Below are 17,830 nucleotides of genomic sequence, written 5' to 3'. Positions count from 1 at the left end.
ATTCATATATAGTGAGTAGTATATAATAGCCGGTCCGGCATCAGGCTTATGGCCTGTGGAGTCTGTGGGGGCCGACCGCCATCTTGGATTTTGACGTCGCGGAGGGGGAGGGAGGTTATGTGACGCGTCACGTGACCGCTCGCCAGTCACGTGGTTTCCCCCCCCCCCCCCACCATGGGGTTTGGGGCACGAGTGCGCTTCCTTCTGGTAGAGCGCCTGCGGGGTCGAACACCCGCTACACAATCACGTAGCACGGGTGGTAGTCACTTCAGGGGCAGGTCCTGCTCGTTGTGGGGGATGCGTAGTTACCACTACAACAATAATAATTTTGGTACGTCCCCTAATGTCTACGAAAGTCTCCATGTATGGGTTTATGTTGCTACACGTGGGTCCGCCGTCTTGATGACGTCGGTACCGTGGTTAACATATTTCCGTTCGTTCGAGTTGAGCCGGCGGCCAGACGTAATAATTTGGATTTTGAAGTGCCCGCCGCGGGACTGCTGATTTCCCCTCCTTTAGGTCCGATTCTCCTTCCTTACCCCTCCTGAGTTGAACCTGTCCACGCTGCGCATGCGCCAACGTCTTGTCGAGGCTATATAAAGACGTCAATTTGGTTAACTCATTCTTCTTCGGCGTACTTTTGAATTGATATGTTGTAGACCAACCCTGGTCGCTAGTGCAGGCGGGTGCGTGGGCAGCACTCGGCGTAAGTTCTGTCCCAATCACGAGATTACTCCCTACCAAATGCCTTACACCGAGATCTAAGATGTTTACACATTAATATACCATTCTCACCGACAAAATTAAAGAAGTAAATTGAAACAAAAAGCGTGAAAAGTGGTTCTATCCGCACCCCAAGGAAATTAAATCCTGTGTAGAATCCTTTTAATGACCCACTGTTACTGTTAATGTTATTTTTGACGTGACAATGTCTAATAAATCTATGAACGCCGGCTGCACGCAAGAAAAAGTGTCCCGTTACGCACATTGTTCCGTTACGCTGTGTCCCGTTACGCTCATTGTTCCGTTACGCTGTGATTATGGTGATTCATATAATTGATGATGGATATTTGATTACAGTTTATTTATATGAAAACTTGTTTATAATTATATTGAAACTTTATAGCTAAACGCCAGTTTTTAAAATTAATTACAAGTCATCTACACGTGTAATACTTTTATAGGAATTAAAATAGCCATGCATGTAACTATCAATTATTTAATTTTTTTTTACTAGTTTCGTCGACTGTTTATAAAGTGAACTGAAAAGTTAATGTGGTTTTCATTGCTTATTACAACAACAAATTCGGCAATAAAGGTTAATTATTCTTGCATTTTAAAAATCTGATAACTAGTATAATTTCAAGTATTTATTCTTTTATTACTAAAATAAAAATAATTCAATTTTATTCATAAAAGTATGCAATCATTTCATCAATGTTTTGTTATGACGTTGTCACGTTAAACTATCGTCCGTAAACCGACTTTACAGACAACCAATTTTTTTTTTCTAACTGTGAATCCAACCGGCTTGCCTTGCCTTCAGCGCAGTTACCAACAATAGCAGACTAAATTTTGGTACGCTCACCTCTACATTCGGGTACTTTCGGGTACAAGAATTTCTCAGATCGGGTGTCATCCCGGTAGATACCAAAAAAAAAAAGTATGAAAACAAAATATCGCTGTCTTCTTTAATACAAATGTAACATACACTGTTCTGTTAAATCTCATAATAGGATGACAACATGCAATTTTTTATAGTATGAATGCAATATTAGCTCTACTGCTAAGGTATGTACGTAGAATTTGCAAATGCTAAGTTGCCTGTAGATTTGGAAAATTGAATTGAATTGAATACTACTATATATTGCAGCCACATGTGAAAAATTGTATTTTCATGTTAAAGGTTGGTGTAAAATTATTGTAAATATTACCTGTATTATAAATATGATAACGTAAATTTTTGCTGTGCTCTAATAGTGTAACCAAGAATTTGTAAATTTTTTTTTCAAGGAGAAATATTTGTCTGATTCTGTGGTCGCCACCCTACTGTTTACTTGATACTAGCTGCAACTTGATTCTGCGGTTCCCCAGAGATCCTTAGGAAAATAGCATAGCCGAAGCTGTTTTATAAAATACAGGTATTTTTAATGTCAGTACGTTGCGGCCAAGAAAATAAACTGTTTTTCACCCTAATTGGTTTTCCTTTCCAAGTGAATATTGTTCAATATTTTTTTACTATTAATTTATTTTCTTCTTTTTTCCTCAATTCGGAGCGGATTTGCTCGGGTACCGGGTTCAGGTACATCTGGCAACACTGTTACAGCGTGCCCTGCCACATAGTTCACCTGTCGGCCGCGGAAGCGCTGCCGCTGGTGCGCGCGGCGAAGCAAGATGGCGCCCGCCTGACCGCGGAGACCTGCCACCACTACCTCACCCTGGCGGCCGAGGACATCCCGCGCGGCGCCACGCAGTACAAGTGCTGCCCTCCGGTGAGGAGCCGCGGAAACAGGGTGAGCGCACAGCTTGCATCACCGACTGAGCCGACGACGTCGCACACGGAAAGCCTTCTTTTCACAGACGAGAGAGCCAAACCCGAAGTTCCCCGAAGTTCACGCTCGCTTTTTTTTTCCCCCCGTTCTATCTCATTGTATAAACCGGTGTGGCATTAACTTTTGCGGTCGATTAGGATAAGTTAGCTACATTATAAATACTTTAAAACATTGTGGATGGTTGTTTACATTAGGTAAGTATAGCTACATTAAAAATACTGTAAAATCATTTTATGGTTGCTTAGCGAATATCGTTTTAATATGTAGCTATCCAGGGCTAGGAAACCGTTTACATGATTTCACAGTATCTTTAATGTAGCTATCCTAACCAAATCAAACGTCCACAATGTTTTAAAGTATATTTATAATGTAGCTAACCTAACCTTTTACAATGAACAAAAAAAAACGAAGATGCACGATCTGGCGTTTGGCTCTCACGTCTGTGAATATAAGGCTTCCCGTCGCACACAGGTTATTCACATACAAATTATTAAAATATACTTATTTTAATGCAATAACTTTCAACTACTTTTTAACTCACCATATGTATGTCTATATATATATATATCAATCACTATGTCATTATATGTGTCCGCATCTGGGCCAAATGTACTTTGAACTATAAACTTGACCAACGTTTGATGTTTCTTTTCTAGTCCCATACATCCTTAGGATCTACGATATGTCAAACACACATATTTTGTGTAGAAAATTGTTGAGTAAATAAGTGAGAGACTATTTAAAATTCTTTAAACTGCTCTAATAAAAATGTATGGTTTATGTGACATTGTGTCGCACAAATTGAGTACAAAAATTAAAAATACCGATAAGTTTTAACTCCGTGTTGTATGTTTTTGTGATATAAATTTATATATATAAGGGCTAAATGTTATCACATTTAGTACAGTTTGAAATATCACAACAAAAATACTGATGGAGTAACTATTAGTAGCATCCGCACACTTGAGTTAAATAATTTCGTACAGAGGAACAAATTTAGTTTGTGGATATTATTTGCTGATATTATGTTATGATTTATAATGTGGGGAGAACTGAGTTCGTAATGGATAGCCCAGTTAGGTTTTATTACAGTTTTATTGATTATTAATAATATTTAAAATAATAATAAATAATTGTACTTAAAATATGTCCGATCTGAAATCACTGGTACTTTAAAATGTTTATCCTCAAGTCACTCAATGTCAGTTTGCACTCCTCACTGGAGCTAGGCTCGACAGTGGTTCGCCCCTTACCACGCGCCTGTCCACACACACAGTCTCGCACCACTCAGTCACCGCACTCTCACGATCCAGTCGAACTCCGCGTCGCGCCACTCTTAAGGGCGAGGGGGGGTATCTCACCCTCTTTGCCGATTGTGCAATACCCTTAGCTCGGAATCCGCTCAGAACTCCCGCCGCACTCGCGCGGCAATCACCGTCGCGAAACTCTGTCGCCAAACTCTGTCGCAGAGGCCGGCGTCGCTGCTTAAGTACCTGTGACGCCCTTCTCGAACCGACGAGAGCAGCCCTGACGAGTCGCGTCATCCTGGCCCGACCCGACGCCCGAACAGTCCAGAAGGACGGCGTTCATTCTCGCCACTCCGCGCGGCGGGCCCGCGGAATTCCCCAGGCCGCTCAGCGACAGATAACGGCACTGAGACAGGACGATGCGAGGGGCGAGAAAGGTGAGAGGGGTAGCGACGACCCTTGTAACCCGGCCAGGCGCGCGTGGCATGCTTCAAGTCAGTGGACCGCACGTGACAGGGCACGTGACGCCAGTGACCGTTCAGGGCCACCAGCCAGCTCCGAACCTGGCGTGTCGCGGTCATGTGTCTCGCATTCGTAACCTTGTGCATGAACATGTCGCCTTATAATTAAAAATGTTTAACAGTAAAGGAAGTCTCACTTGGGTACTTTTTGCAAAAATATTTTGATTATGACATCTCTATTCGCGAACCGTGTACGAACTACGGGAGCCTGGTGCAGAAAGCAAAAAATCGGTCTCATATAATCATCACTTTATGCCAGGGAGGGTCAGGCATTAAATATTGAGGTGTCGATTAATTATTTTAACATAAAAAGTTTTCCTTTAAAAATCAATACAACAAATTATACATAAATTAATGCCAAGTTTCAACTAATTGTTTTATTTGTCCTAAAATTATAATTTATTATATCTGTATATGATGCCAAATATAAACATAGAAAGATTGTATATACATATATATGTATGAATATACATAATGATGTATTAGTTAGCATAATTTGAATGTTTGCGCAAAGAACTGGAGTGACATGATTAACATTGTTATATTTTAATTAGCGTTTTAGCTTTAGCCAAAAAGACAGTCAATTTAATATTTCTTCTCTGGTTTTTATCAAAAATATTTCTTTAGCCAACGAAAACTTTAAAATATATTTAACTTTCTGTCAATTTTGAATAATATAGCTTTATAACACTGTTAGCATTTTGGAAGTTGGTCCAGTAGTTTTCGAAAAAACACACACACACACACAATATTTTTATAAAAGTAGCAAATATATATTGAGACTATTATAATATAATATAATATATTATATAAATGATTATAATATTGGCAACAACAATCACCCTGAATTTTGTGCTATTTTAGTTTGTGATAAACATAGGTACAAGCATATCAATATTATTTCAGTGTTATTATGACTGCCTTAAGTAAAATTCCGGTTGAACAGATTTGAAAGAAAAAACTAAACTAATAAAACTATCACGACTCTGTAAATAAAAATTTTTATTTAATATTTGTTGTTTAAATTGCATCTTTACAACGATACGTTATCTGTTTGGATTTAAACAATACCATAAGTTGCTTTCCCATGAAAATAATAAACAATAAAACAAATTAGTACTACTTTAAGTTTATTAAATGATTGACTAAAAAGAAAAGTCACAAGTTTAACGTTTTTCTGTGACTGGGTGACAAATCACTGCTCGGAATTCCAAAATGGCCGATGAAAGCCAGCAGTTTTTTACGCCTCATTGCTCCATCATTGCAAACGATCACGTATGATTCATCAGTGGTCCCAGAGCTCGTCTATAAGCAGTTGTTTACGCCTCATCGTTCCTGAATTGTATCTTTGAATATATATACTGTATAGAAGTCGTCAGCCCAGGTTAAAATTTCTAATACGGTTTGAGGTAGTTGGTTAATTCACCGCCGCAATCGCCACCATCTCTAGGGCATCGACTTGTGGTGGTCCCTAGCGGACAAGTGTCGAACTCTTCAAACACCCTTTACCCACCCTCCCTCAAACACGCGTTGTCCTCCACCCACCCTCTACCCCACCCCTCATCCCTACAGTTTTGTGACGCACAAACTCCCGTTGAACGACCTTGAGCTGCAGTGAATGTTTGGTTGGGGGGGGGGGGGGGGGGGGTTGCGGGTAATGACAGCGGGCGACAGTGCTGCGCTCTAACGTGTAAATAACAACCTAAGACGATACAGGGCGTTACGGCAGCGCCGTGCAGCGGTGAAGTTCCCAAGCTGCTCATCATACGCTTCTGAAAAACGTAGAGTAAATAATATCCACTCGCGACTTCTATACAGTATATATATTCAAAGATTGCATGCTGTATGCTGCCATTGCTCCGTGCGGTTCCAGGAGCGGCTGTGGACGGCCCTGGCTGACGGCCTGCTGGACATGGTGGTGTCGGACCACTCCCCCTGCACGCCCGACCTCAAGCTGCTGCCTCCGGCCGGGGGCGGCGACTTCCTGGCGGCGTGGGGCGGCGTGTCCTCGCTGCAGCTCGGTACCTAGCAAACAACACCACAAGCCCGGCCTGGCCCCGCCACCACCACCTACTAGGACTGAACCCGTCAGGGTGTACCAGGAGCACTGCCTTTCTTCTTAGAATCCATCCTGACCCACCCTAAATATGGGCCAGTAGTGGAATTTTGGCCTTAGATGTTCCATGTTTTCCTGAAATGGTATAGCATACCATTCAGAGGGCCTTTACCAGAAAATAACTTATCCGTTATTTTATTACCGCCGTGCAACAGCCAGATTAAAACCTTGTCAGTTGTTTAAATAATATATCCTTGTACTTTTACAATACGACGATACGACGATACGACAATACGTAAAACCCCTGGCCAATCGTCGGCGAAGCGCGAGACTAATTTACTGCGTCGCTTCCAAGCTGTTTCCACTCCACGCCGCCAGATGCCAGTACTCTCGCGCACTTAAAACACGTAAAAAAAAACGTAGTTACACTCCACGGCGACAGGTTAGCTGTCATCACTTGGCTCGTGTGTTTCTTACCAGTTTCCCACATTGTCCCTACTAAAATATTTGTACCTACCTCCTCCTCATTTCCTTCATCCCCCCTTGTCGTTTATCTCCTCCTATATTCCTCCTCCCCTCCTCCTCACCTTCCCTCCTCCCCTCCTACCCGTATCCCCGCCTACCCTCCTGCTCATCTACCCACCTCCTCACCTAACCTCATCCCCTCCTAACCTCCTTCCCACTACACTCCCCCTCCTTTCCTCCCCTTCTAACCTCCTTCCCACTACACTCCCCCTCCTTTCCTCACCTCCTCGCCTCCTCCACTCCTCCTCACCTACCCTCCTCCTCCCCTCCTACCTGTATCCCTGCTTACCCACCTCCTCATATACCCAACTCCTCACCTAACCTCCTCCCCTCCTAACCTCCTTCCCACTACACTCCCCCTCTTTCATCCCCTCCTCCCCTCCTCCTCTCCTCACCATCTACCCTCCTCCTCTCCTCCTCTCCTCCTCTCCTCCTCTCCTCCTCTCCTCCTCTCCTCCTCTCCTCCTCTCCTCCTCTCCTCACCACCTACCCTCCTCCTCTCCTCCTCTCCTCCTCTCCTCACCATCTACCCTCCTCCTCTCCTCCTCTCCTCCTCTCCTCCTCTCCTCCTCTCCTCCTCTCCTCCTCTCCTCACCACCTACCCTCCTCCTCTCCTCCTCTCCTCCTCTCCTCACCACCTACCCTCCTCCTCTCCTCCTCTCCTCCTCTCCTCCTCTCCTCACCACCTACCCTCCTCCTCTCCTCCTCTCCTCACCACCTACCCTTCTCCTCTCCTCCTCTCCTCACCACCTACCCTCCTCCTCTCCTCCTCTCCTCCTCTCCTCCTCTCCTCCTCTCCTCACCACCTACCCTCCTCCTCTCCTCCTCTCCTCCTCTCCTTCTCTCCTCCTCTCCTCCTCTCCTCACCACCTACCCTCCTCCTCTCCTCCTCTCCTCCTCACCTACCCTCCTCTCCTACCCGTATCCCCGCCTACCCTCCTCCTCATCTACCCACCTCCTCACCTCCTTCCCCCTACACTCCCCCTCCTTTCCTCCCCTCCTACCACGCCTTTTCATCCTCCTCCTCACTGCCATCTCAAGAACCCCGAGAAAACCCATAAGACGTCCAAAGCATATACCCCTCGCCAAAGGAAAAATTCCGCACTTAACCCTCTGTGATTCGAAACTGGATCACCTTGGTGTAAGGCCAAAAATTCAACTTTTTTTTATTTTTTTGTATGAATCCTTATGTCTTATTTTTCAATTCTTCCGTAACGACTCAAAAAATTTCTTTTATTTAATTTGAGCATATTTATTTATATTTAAATATTTGTGAAGAACTAACGAAACTGGATCACCTTGGTGTAAGGCCAAAAATTCAACTTTTTTTTATTTTTTGTATGAATCTTTATGTCTTATTTTTCAATTCTTCCGTAACGACTCAAAAAATTTCTTTTATTTAATTTGAGCATATTTATTTATATTTAAATATTTGTGAAGAACTAACGAAATTCGAAATCACACACATGCTTTACCCACGACTCTAACTAATAACCCTCTACCCACAGACCTACACTTTTTTTTCAATATAGGTCAAAAAATAAATTTTGGTTGATCATACCGTAGAGGTCATTGGTGAGGACTAAGGCGAAGTCTGATGCGATTATAATTTGGGGCGGGGGGTGGGTGGAAAGAGCACGCCTAGAAAATCAATCATTTCGCAGATACGTAAGCTACCTGGCGATCCCGGCTGGGAATGTAAACCAAGCATTTTCAGCGGTAGGCAAGTGATATGACAACTTCAACTTCATGCCACTTGCATAGCTGTATATCAGTGATTCAGTAAATTAAACTTATTTTACGGTACTCATAAATCAGTTCCTGAAAAACTCACCAATTTTTTTTTCTGGTACCAGTTAGGAATCCACAAACTCGTAACCCAAAAAGAAGTAAATTAGAGGGGTTTATCGGCTAGTAGGTACCACGTTTCACTTACACTCCTGGCCACTCATTATTCGGTTTTATGATTTTCAGGTATCTTTATTGCTTCTAGTGCTTGAAGGCGTTTCAAATAACAAGTGCTCCATTTAGGCAGGTCATTCAGTGAACAAACATGAAAAATCCAGACTCTCGAAAAAAAATAATAATACAACCCTTGCAGGTACATTGAACACGTATTTATTTTTCCAGCAATTTTTTATTCATAGTCTCATGAACAGCTGTGCTATTATTCGCAGGACTCGACCTGTTCCATGAAGTAAGCTGTTAAAAGTCGGAATCGCACATTTAATGCTAAAATAAATACGTAACATTAGAACTCGTTATTGAATTTCATGTTTTAATGCACCAAAATACATCTGCCACCATTTCTCCCCAAGATCACAACTACTCAAACCAAAACAAAACAAAAACAAAACCCTAACGCCAAAGGCCACTTGTCTTTCAAAACAAACAACTGAATAACAACTCTGTGCGACTCAACATTCCACCCACCTTGTCATTTCCAATTGACAACTTAAAATAACCAAACATCACGTAACTGTTTCACTCATACCATCTTTCCAAGATACACCACCTATAAGTTACTTTATGACACTAGAATGGCAAAGGCACAATCTTGACAACTGGTCGCTTGACTTCTCCGGAGACAGTTTGCACAGCTACTGTACGCACACAATTATCCGAACCAGGAAAGATCTTTGTAATGCGACCCAGCCTCCATAGATGGACTGGCATGTGCTCTTCCTTTAGAATAACCATGTCTCCAATCTGCAGGTTGGCTTGTTTCGTCCACCATTTTGGTCGATTTTGAAGTCTTGACAGATATTCAGAAGACCAGCGTTTCCAAAAGTGTTGAACTATTCTTTGCACCATTTTCCATCGGGCCACATTGTTGAGTTTTACATCTGGTTCCTCAAGATGTGGCAGCGCCAGTAGTGAGTCTCCGATCAGAAAGTGGCCTGGAGTGAGTGCGGAAAGGTCACTAGGATCACTGGAAAGTGCTGTAAGCGGTCTAGAGTTGAGGCAGGCCTCAATCATAGTCAGGACTGTGTAAAATTCTTCAAAGGTGAGACTGGCACTTCCCACAACGCGATACAAGTGATGTTTCATGCTCTTCACCCTCGCTTCCCAAAGCCCTCCTTGGTGAGGGGCCGCAGGAGGATTAAACCTCCAAGAAATACCCTGTCCAGCAAGATAGTTGCTTACTGTCTGTTGGAGTTTCTGTGACTGGACCATCACAAAGAGTTCCGTAAGCTCCCGTGCCGCTCCAACAAAGTTCGTTCCGCAATCACTGAAAATCTCTAGGGGTCTTCCACGCCGAGCGATGAAACGCTTGAGAGCGGCCATGAATGCTGATGTCGTCAGGTCACTCACCAGTTCGATGTTATGGCCTTGGTGGAAAAACATACAAATAGGGCTACATAACCCTTAAATTTAGTTTTACTGCGCCCCTTACAATTATTACGAAGCTGGAATGGCCCTGCATAATCAACCCCACAATGGAAAAATGGACGTGAGACCCGAACTCTTGGTGCTGGAAGGTCAGCCATCATCTGGGTAGCAGTAGTAGCCCGCTGACGGCAACAGGTCACACAAGCCTTCAGTATGTGGCGGATAGTATCTCTGGCACGAAGAATCCAGAATCGTTGTTGCAAGGCTGCTTGCACCAACTGAGGTCCTGCATGAAGATTTACTAGATGTTCGTGCATTACCACTAATTTGGTCAGCTGTCCATGGGCTGGTAGCACAACAGGATGTTTTTGCTCTTCTGGAACACATGATTTCTGAATTCGACCGCCCACCCTGACTACACCATTTTTATCCAGAAATGGAGCAAGACTGGCGAGGCGGCTCTTTGAACTAAGAGGTCTGGCATTTGTGATACAGTGAATGTCATCACTGAAACTTTCCTTCTGCACAATGATCACCCAACGAAATAATGCTACTTGAAGCTCACTCACAGTTAAGGACTTAAGTAGTCTGTCATTTTGTGGCTTCCTGCAGTTGTTAACAAATCTCAAACACCACGCTGTCACCCGTTGGAGTTTACTTAAGGAAGACCACCTATTCAGCAATGCATTTTCAGGGTGGATGGTCACATTTAACACAGTTACTCTTCTCTCTTGTTCCATTAGGGGTTTATCAAGCTCAATTCTCTCACTCGATCTCAAAGGACCAGGGTGTTGCAACCATGATGGACCTGACCCCCATAATGGGTGTGAAGAAAGTTCACTCGGCAACAACCCACGGGAGGCACAATCTGCAGGATTGTCATCGCCGCTTACATGGAACCATTGATCTGAGGGCACAAGGCTTTGGATTATTGCTACCCTGTTCGCCACAAATGTTTTCCAGTGTCTTGGAGAACTTGCCAACCATGCCAGCACGATAGTGGAATCTGTCCATGCTTGAATGTGAATTTCTTCCAATGATAATGCATGCTGCACAGAAGTTAACAACTTTGACAGAAGCAAGGCCCCACAAAGTTCCAATCGTGGGATGAAAATCTGTTTGAGTGGTGCTACCTTGGTTTTGCCAGTCACTAGTCGCACTAACACTGTGCCATCCTGGTAATGTGATCGTAAATACACCACAGCTGCGTAAGCCATATCTGACGCATCACAAAACCCTATCAATTCACATTTGTCAGGGTTAGGAAGTAAGAGGCACCTATCAATATGGAAGACGTCCAACAGAGGAAGTTCTTTGATGAACTGATTCCAGATTATGCACAGTTTCTCAGGAAGAGGATCATCCCAATCCAGAGAGAGACCCCACAAAGACTGTAACAAAATCTTGGCACGAACAGTCACAGGTGAAAGCCAGCCTAATGGGTCGAACAACTTGGAAATCTCAGATAATATAAGACGTTTAGAGATGGTCTCCTTAGGTTTGGATGAACATGAAAATGCAAATTGATCCTGAGTAGGATGCCACTCAAGCCCTAGAGTCTGAACCGAACTATCTTCATTGAAATCCCAAGATACTGCAGAATTCCGTAGCTCAACAGGTACAGCATCGATGATTTCTGGTGCACTTGATGCCCACTGCCTCAGCTGAAACCCACCACGACTTAAGAGGGATCTGAGTTGTTCCTGCAACTTTAACGCTTCTGGGATGCTGTCTGCCCCAGACAATAGATCATCAACATAGAAGTCACTCATCAGTACTGGCGCTGCCAGCGGAAAGTTATCTTGTTCATCCTTGGCTAACTGTTTCAAACATCGAATGGCAAGATAAGGTGCACAGTTTTCACCATATGTTACTGTCAGCAGGCGATAGTCTTGGATAGGTTCGGTGCGGGAAGGTCTCCACACAATTCTCTGGAATTCAGTGTCCTGTGTATGTACCCAGATTTGACGATACATTTTGGCTATGTCGGCAACAAGCAGAACTATGTGCTTTCTGAATCGTATTAGCAGGAACCACAAATCTTCTTCGAGTTTGGGTCCAACCATCATCCCATCATTTAAGGAAACACCTGAAGAAGTCTTTGTTGAAGCATCGAACACGACTCTTAATTTGGTAGTCATGCTACTCTCCTTATACACTGGAATGTGAGGGATGTAGCACATGTCATGATTCTGCTTCGGCAGTTCGTTTGGTGGAATTGGCTCCATGTGACCTAAGGCAATGTACTCATCCATAAATTCTACATACTGTTTATGCTTGGTTGGTTGTTGCTGTAGCTGATGCTCTATCCTGCACATTCGTGACGCCGCCATTGACCGCGACTCTCCTAACTCCAGCTTACCTTCTCGAAATGGCAATCGCACCACATACCTACCATCTTCCCTGCGTTTGTGATTGGCATCAAAGTGATTCTCACATAAGGATTCTTCCTCAGTGAGTGTGGAGGCAAAGGGAACTTCCTCTAACTCCCAAAACTTGTGCAGAGCTCTGTTCACATAATCACAATGAATATGCAGAGAAGTCAAAGACGATGGGAATGAGTCACTGTGAATACTACCGGAGAGCACCCAACAAAGTTCAGTTTCAATGGCCACTGGAGAACCCTTTTCTCCTGTGCATCGCCCTGATATAAGTAAAAGTGGGAAAATATCCCCACCAAGAAGAATGTCCACTTTCCTCGGAATATTGTATGTGGGGTCTGCTAATCTCAGTCCCTTGATGTGGGACCAAGAGGCCTTAGGAATAATACTCTCTCTTGGGAGGCAGGTTGTCAATTTTGACATCACAAGAGCATTTACACAGAGGTGTGATGTACCACCAGCGTTAGGCTGGAGATTCAGTTGAACAAGGCTAGAGACTTTACCAATGCTGTTGGATGCTAAACCCGACACTGTAACATTCAACTGCTGCTTCTTTAACCCAAGCAGTTGCACACAGTACTCAGTTATAAAGCTTGCTTCTGAACCAGAGTCCAGTAAGGCTCTACATGTGATTAAATGACCTCTATAATCCTGAACCTGGACTAATGCAGTTGACAACAACACCTTCGAAGGAAATGACTGCACTGAATGATGTGATGACACCTCTCCTTGGGTAAGTTCGGTAACATCTTCTGATACTGTTTCTTCATGTAGCAATGTATTGTGGTGTCCTTGACACACCCTACATTTTGACGAGTGACACTGTCGTGACATGTGAGTAGAACTCAGGCAGTTGAAACATAACCATTTGTTTTTAACAAATGCATATCTCTCTTGAACTGAGGCTGCCAAAAACTCAGGACACTTGTACAGTGCATGGATTCCAGTACATTTTACACAAGTATGCTCTTGTGTGGAACCATACAAAACTGAAATATTTCTACTGGCCTGAATTCTGTTGGTTGTGCCAACAACACTTTTTGATTTCAAGCTAGTTGCTGCTGATAATGCTCTGGTTCTATGTTCCAGAAACTGCACAAGTTTTTCAAATGTTGGCACTTCATTACTGGTTAACGATAGTTGCCAATCTTTTCTGGAATCACTATCTAACTTTTCCGTCACAACAAACACAAGTACAGCATCCCAGTGCTCAACTGGCTGTCCCAGAACTTTAAGTAATCTGGTGCATTCAACAACGCTGTCCAACATACGACGCAGCATGCTTACAGACTCCTGCTGAATGGTTGGCTGTGAAAACAGACGTTTTAAGGTTGCATCCACCAATTCGCGCTTGTTTTCATACCTCGTAGTTAATATATTCCAGGCTTCAAGGTAGTTGGCACTGCTGATAGGAATAGACTTCAATAATACAGCTGCATCACCTTGCAATAACCCCTTGAGATATTGTAGTTTCTGGGCTCCTGAAAGGTTCTTATTATTATGAACAGCGGATTCAAACAAGTCCCTAAAGGGTATCCAGTCCTGTAGGCTGCCCCCGAACACTGGCAACTGTAACTTGGGCAGTCTAACCTCACTTCCGATGTCACTTTTAGACGACGAAATTTCACACTTTTCTGACCCGACTACATGGATCTTGACAAGTAACGTCGTAAGTCTATCTTGTGCTTCTCCGAGATCGTCTTCATGCGCTGTATACTCTTCTGGGTTTAATGCAATGCTGAAATCCACTAATAATTTATCAACTTCGTCTAACATTAACTGAACTCGTTTTTGGTGTACTAATGCTCCGCTCGTGTCGCCACTCGTAAGTTTATCAACTGCATTCTCTGCACGAGTAATGTTTGATTTCATAACCCTTTTCTTCGCCCAGAGTTTCTCCATTGTTTTCCGATTCTCAACGAGTCTTCACAGAATTTCAAATGCCAGATATTTCCCAAATCCGGCACGGAGGACCAATAAATGTTCCATGAAGTAAGCTGTTAAAAGTCGGAATCGCACATTTAATGCTAAAATAAATACGTAACATTAGAACTCGTTATTGAATTTCATGTTTTAATGCACCAAAATACATCTGCCACCATTTCTCCCCAAGATCACAACTACTCAAACCAAAACAAAACAAAAACAAAACCCTAACACCAAAGGCCACTTGTCTTTCAAAACAAACAACTGAATAACAACTCTGTGCGACTCAACACGACCTGTTCTGAACGAAATGGCCGTTAGGGGGTTTCACGTGGTGTAAGCCTGCCGACTGCTGAGGTGGCCTCGAGCAAGATGTTTGGCCTGGACAACTGCAAAGGGCTGACCAGTGAAGAACATGAACAGCTGTGCTGTTGTTCGCAGGACTGTCGCTGTTGTGGAAAACAGTGCGAGGGAGGGGGTTCTCCATGGTGTAAGCCTCTCCGAAACTGAGGTGACCCTGAGCAAGATCTTTGGCGTGGGCAAAGGGTGACCGGTGAAGGACATGAACAGCTGCGCTGTTGTTCGCAGGACTGTCGCTGTTGTGGAAGACAGTGCGAGGGAGGGGGTTCTCCATGGTGTTAAGCCTCTCCGAAACTGAGGTGACCTTGAGCAAGATCTTTGGCGTGGACAAAGGGTGACCGGTGAAGGACATGAACAGCTGCGCTGTTGTTCGCAGGACTGTCGCTGTTGTGGAAGACAGTGCGAGGGAGGGGGTTCTCCATGGTGTAAGCCTCTCCGCAACTGAGGTGGCCTTGACCAAGATCTTTGGCCTGAACCACTGCAATGGGTGACCGGTGGAGAACATGAACAGCTGTGCTGTTGTTCGCAGGACTGTCGCTGTTCTGGAGGACAGTGCGAGGGAGGGGATTCTCCATGGTGTAAGCCTCTCCGCAACTGAGGTGACCTTGAGCAAGATCTTTGGCGTGGACAAAGGGTGACCGGTGAAGGACATGAACAGCTGCGCTGTTGTTCGCAGGACTGTCGCTGTTCTGGACGCAGGCGCGAGGGAGGGGGTTCTCCCTGCAGGACGCCTCCCGCCTGCTGAGCGCCGCCCCGGCCAGACTCTGCGGCCTGGACCGCCGCAAGGGTCGCCTGGCGGAGGGCATGGACGCCGACATGGTCGTGTGGGACCCTGACCGCAGTTTCCAGGTCAGTCGCTCGGTGGGGCAGCCTTCTTTTCACAGACGAGAGAGCCAAACGTCCCATCGTGCATCTTCGGGTTTTTTTTTGTTCATTGTAAATAAATATGGCTGTGTTGATAAAAGGATACTAATGGCCCGTCTACAATAGCAATGTCCTAAACTGTGTCCGAAGGACACTCGTCGCTGATTGGTCCACGTGGCCCTCTGACGTCATGCGTCAAGTGGGCGAAGGTCCGAACCTACCCGGGCCCGAAGACATTCGTCAATTTGAACTTTTTGTCCCAACCTGTGTACTTTGGACACAGAAAAAGAACAGAACACTCGAGATATTTGAATTTCCGGTTACCGTTTGAAAACGTTGTGTTTGTTTTTGTTATTGAAGGAAATGGAAGGTGTTATAAGTCACTTATAACTTACATAACTTTGATAAGTTCAATCTCAAACTACAAAGCATCAAAACAATAAACAAAAACATTTGGTTTGGCACATTTACTGCACTCTGGTGACAACTTTAGAAATCAATACATTCGGACATCGGACATCGCAATTGTGGACAGGGTAGTTTTCGGTGAGACAATGTGACGTCACTCACATTCGGATAAGGACACGGACCACGCACAGGTTCGGACTATTGTAGACGGGCTCTAATGGTCAATTAGGTTAGGTTAGCTACATTATAAATACTTTAAAACATTGTGGACGGTTGATTTGGATAGCTACATTAAAGATACGGGGAAAAAAACATGAACTTCGGGGAATTTCGGGTTTTGGCTCTCTCTCGTCTGTGAAAAGAAGGCTGCCCGTCTCGGTGTGGAATGCGTACTACGTCACACCAAGATCATGCGAATAGGCCAAGAGCGCGGGGGGTAGCTTTAGGCTAAGATCCTGGGTTTCTCCCGAGCGCGCAGAGAAAAAACACAACACGCATAGTTCCAAAATCCTCGATAGAGAGCACTAGCTGTACAGATGAGCTATGGTAGGATGAGAAGGGTGGTGGTGGAGGAGTAGGAGGAAAGAACGCGCTTTTCTTAGAATTCCTTATCGCCCAGCGGGGTGTCATGTTCTTCACCGAGGCCTTTGAATATATATACTGTATAGAAGTCGCCAGCCCAGGTTAAAATTTCTAATACGGTTTCGAGGTAGTTGGTTAATTCACCGCCGCAATCGCCACCATCTCTAGGGCATCGACTTGTGGTGGTCCCTAGCGGACAAGTGTCGAACTCTTCAAACACCCCTTCCCCCTCCTGTTGAACGACCTTGAGCTGCAGTGAATGATAGATGGGGGGTGCGTGGAATGACAGCGGGCGACAGGGCTGCGCTCTAACGTGTAAATAACAACTAAGACGATAAAGGGCGTTACGGCAGCGCACTGCAGCGGTGAAGTTCCCAAGCTGTTCATCATTAGCTTCTGAAAAACGTAGAGTAAATCCTATCCACTCGCGACTTCTGTACAGTATATATATTCAAAGCCGAGGCTGAAAAGGGGGGTGAGGGAAGCCAGCCAACTGCCTGCCTCGGAGAGAAGATTTCCGTCACTGACTCGCGAATCAGCAGTTATTTCACACGTTCTTTAAATGATTCACGCAATGAGGAATCTTGATTTAATTCAGCATTTTGGACATATACCATTACAGTTTTGCACTGTTTGCCATGGAAAAATTTCCGAAAATCAAAAAAAATTAATAAAAATATTAAAGATAAAAATTCACAGAAGACAAGAGGCCGAATCAGCTGATGTCGGACAAACGGAACCAGCGATGAGACCAAACAAGCATATGGACAATACAACGAACTCAGTCGTCTCGTCCATTACGACCAATCTAACGGTTAGACTTCGACTTTCAACCACTCTCGTACAAAGAGATTCCAATGGGGAGGGCTGATATTACAGATTCACGTTTAACCAATTGCAGAACAAAAAATGCTTTACGCTCAGGAGTCGCCATTTATTTTTTTCGCAGGTGGCGCTGCAAGCGAGAAAACAACATGCGCTTATCTAAAAAAAAGTTCGAGTTACTCTTAAATTGAGACCACGAACCAAAACTCTACAACGCCTACAGTTGTTGATACTATGAACATTTCAATCT

At 44.2% G+C, this 17,830-nt stretch overlaps 1 protein-coding gene across 7 annotated transcripts in view; it reads left to right on the top strand.

The window, feature by feature from the left end:
* Positions 1-17,830, top strand: part of LOC134538838 (allantoinase) — a 67,800-nt gene that overhangs the window by 45,412 nt on the left and 4,558 nt on the right. For 4 of the 7 annotated variants that reach the window (XM_063380372.1, XM_063380371.1, XM_063380374.1 and 1 more), the window contains exons 8-10: positions 2,327-2,513; positions 6,194-6,341; positions 15,578-15,750. In XM_063380372.1, coding sequence (XP_063236442.1) covers positions 2,327-2,513; positions 6,194-6,341; positions 15,578-15,750 — 508 coding nt within the window. The remainder of the gene's footprint in view (positions 1-2,326; positions 2,514-6,193; positions 6,342-15,577; positions 15,751-17,830) is intronic. The other 3 variants (XM_063380377.1, XM_063380376.1, XM_063380375.1) reach the window with 1 other exon arrangement.

This window comes from Bacillus rossius, chromosome 14 (assembly GCF_032445375.1).
Source record: "Bacillus rossius redtenbacheri isolate Brsri chromosome 14, Brsri_v3, whole genome shotgun sequence".
Lineage (NCBI taxonomy): Eukaryota > Metazoa > Arthropoda > Insecta > Phasmatodea > Bacillidae > Bacillus > Bacillus rossius.
The sequence above is the reverse complement of the archived record's forward strand: the minus strand, read 5'-3'. Positions and strand labels throughout refer to the sequence as shown.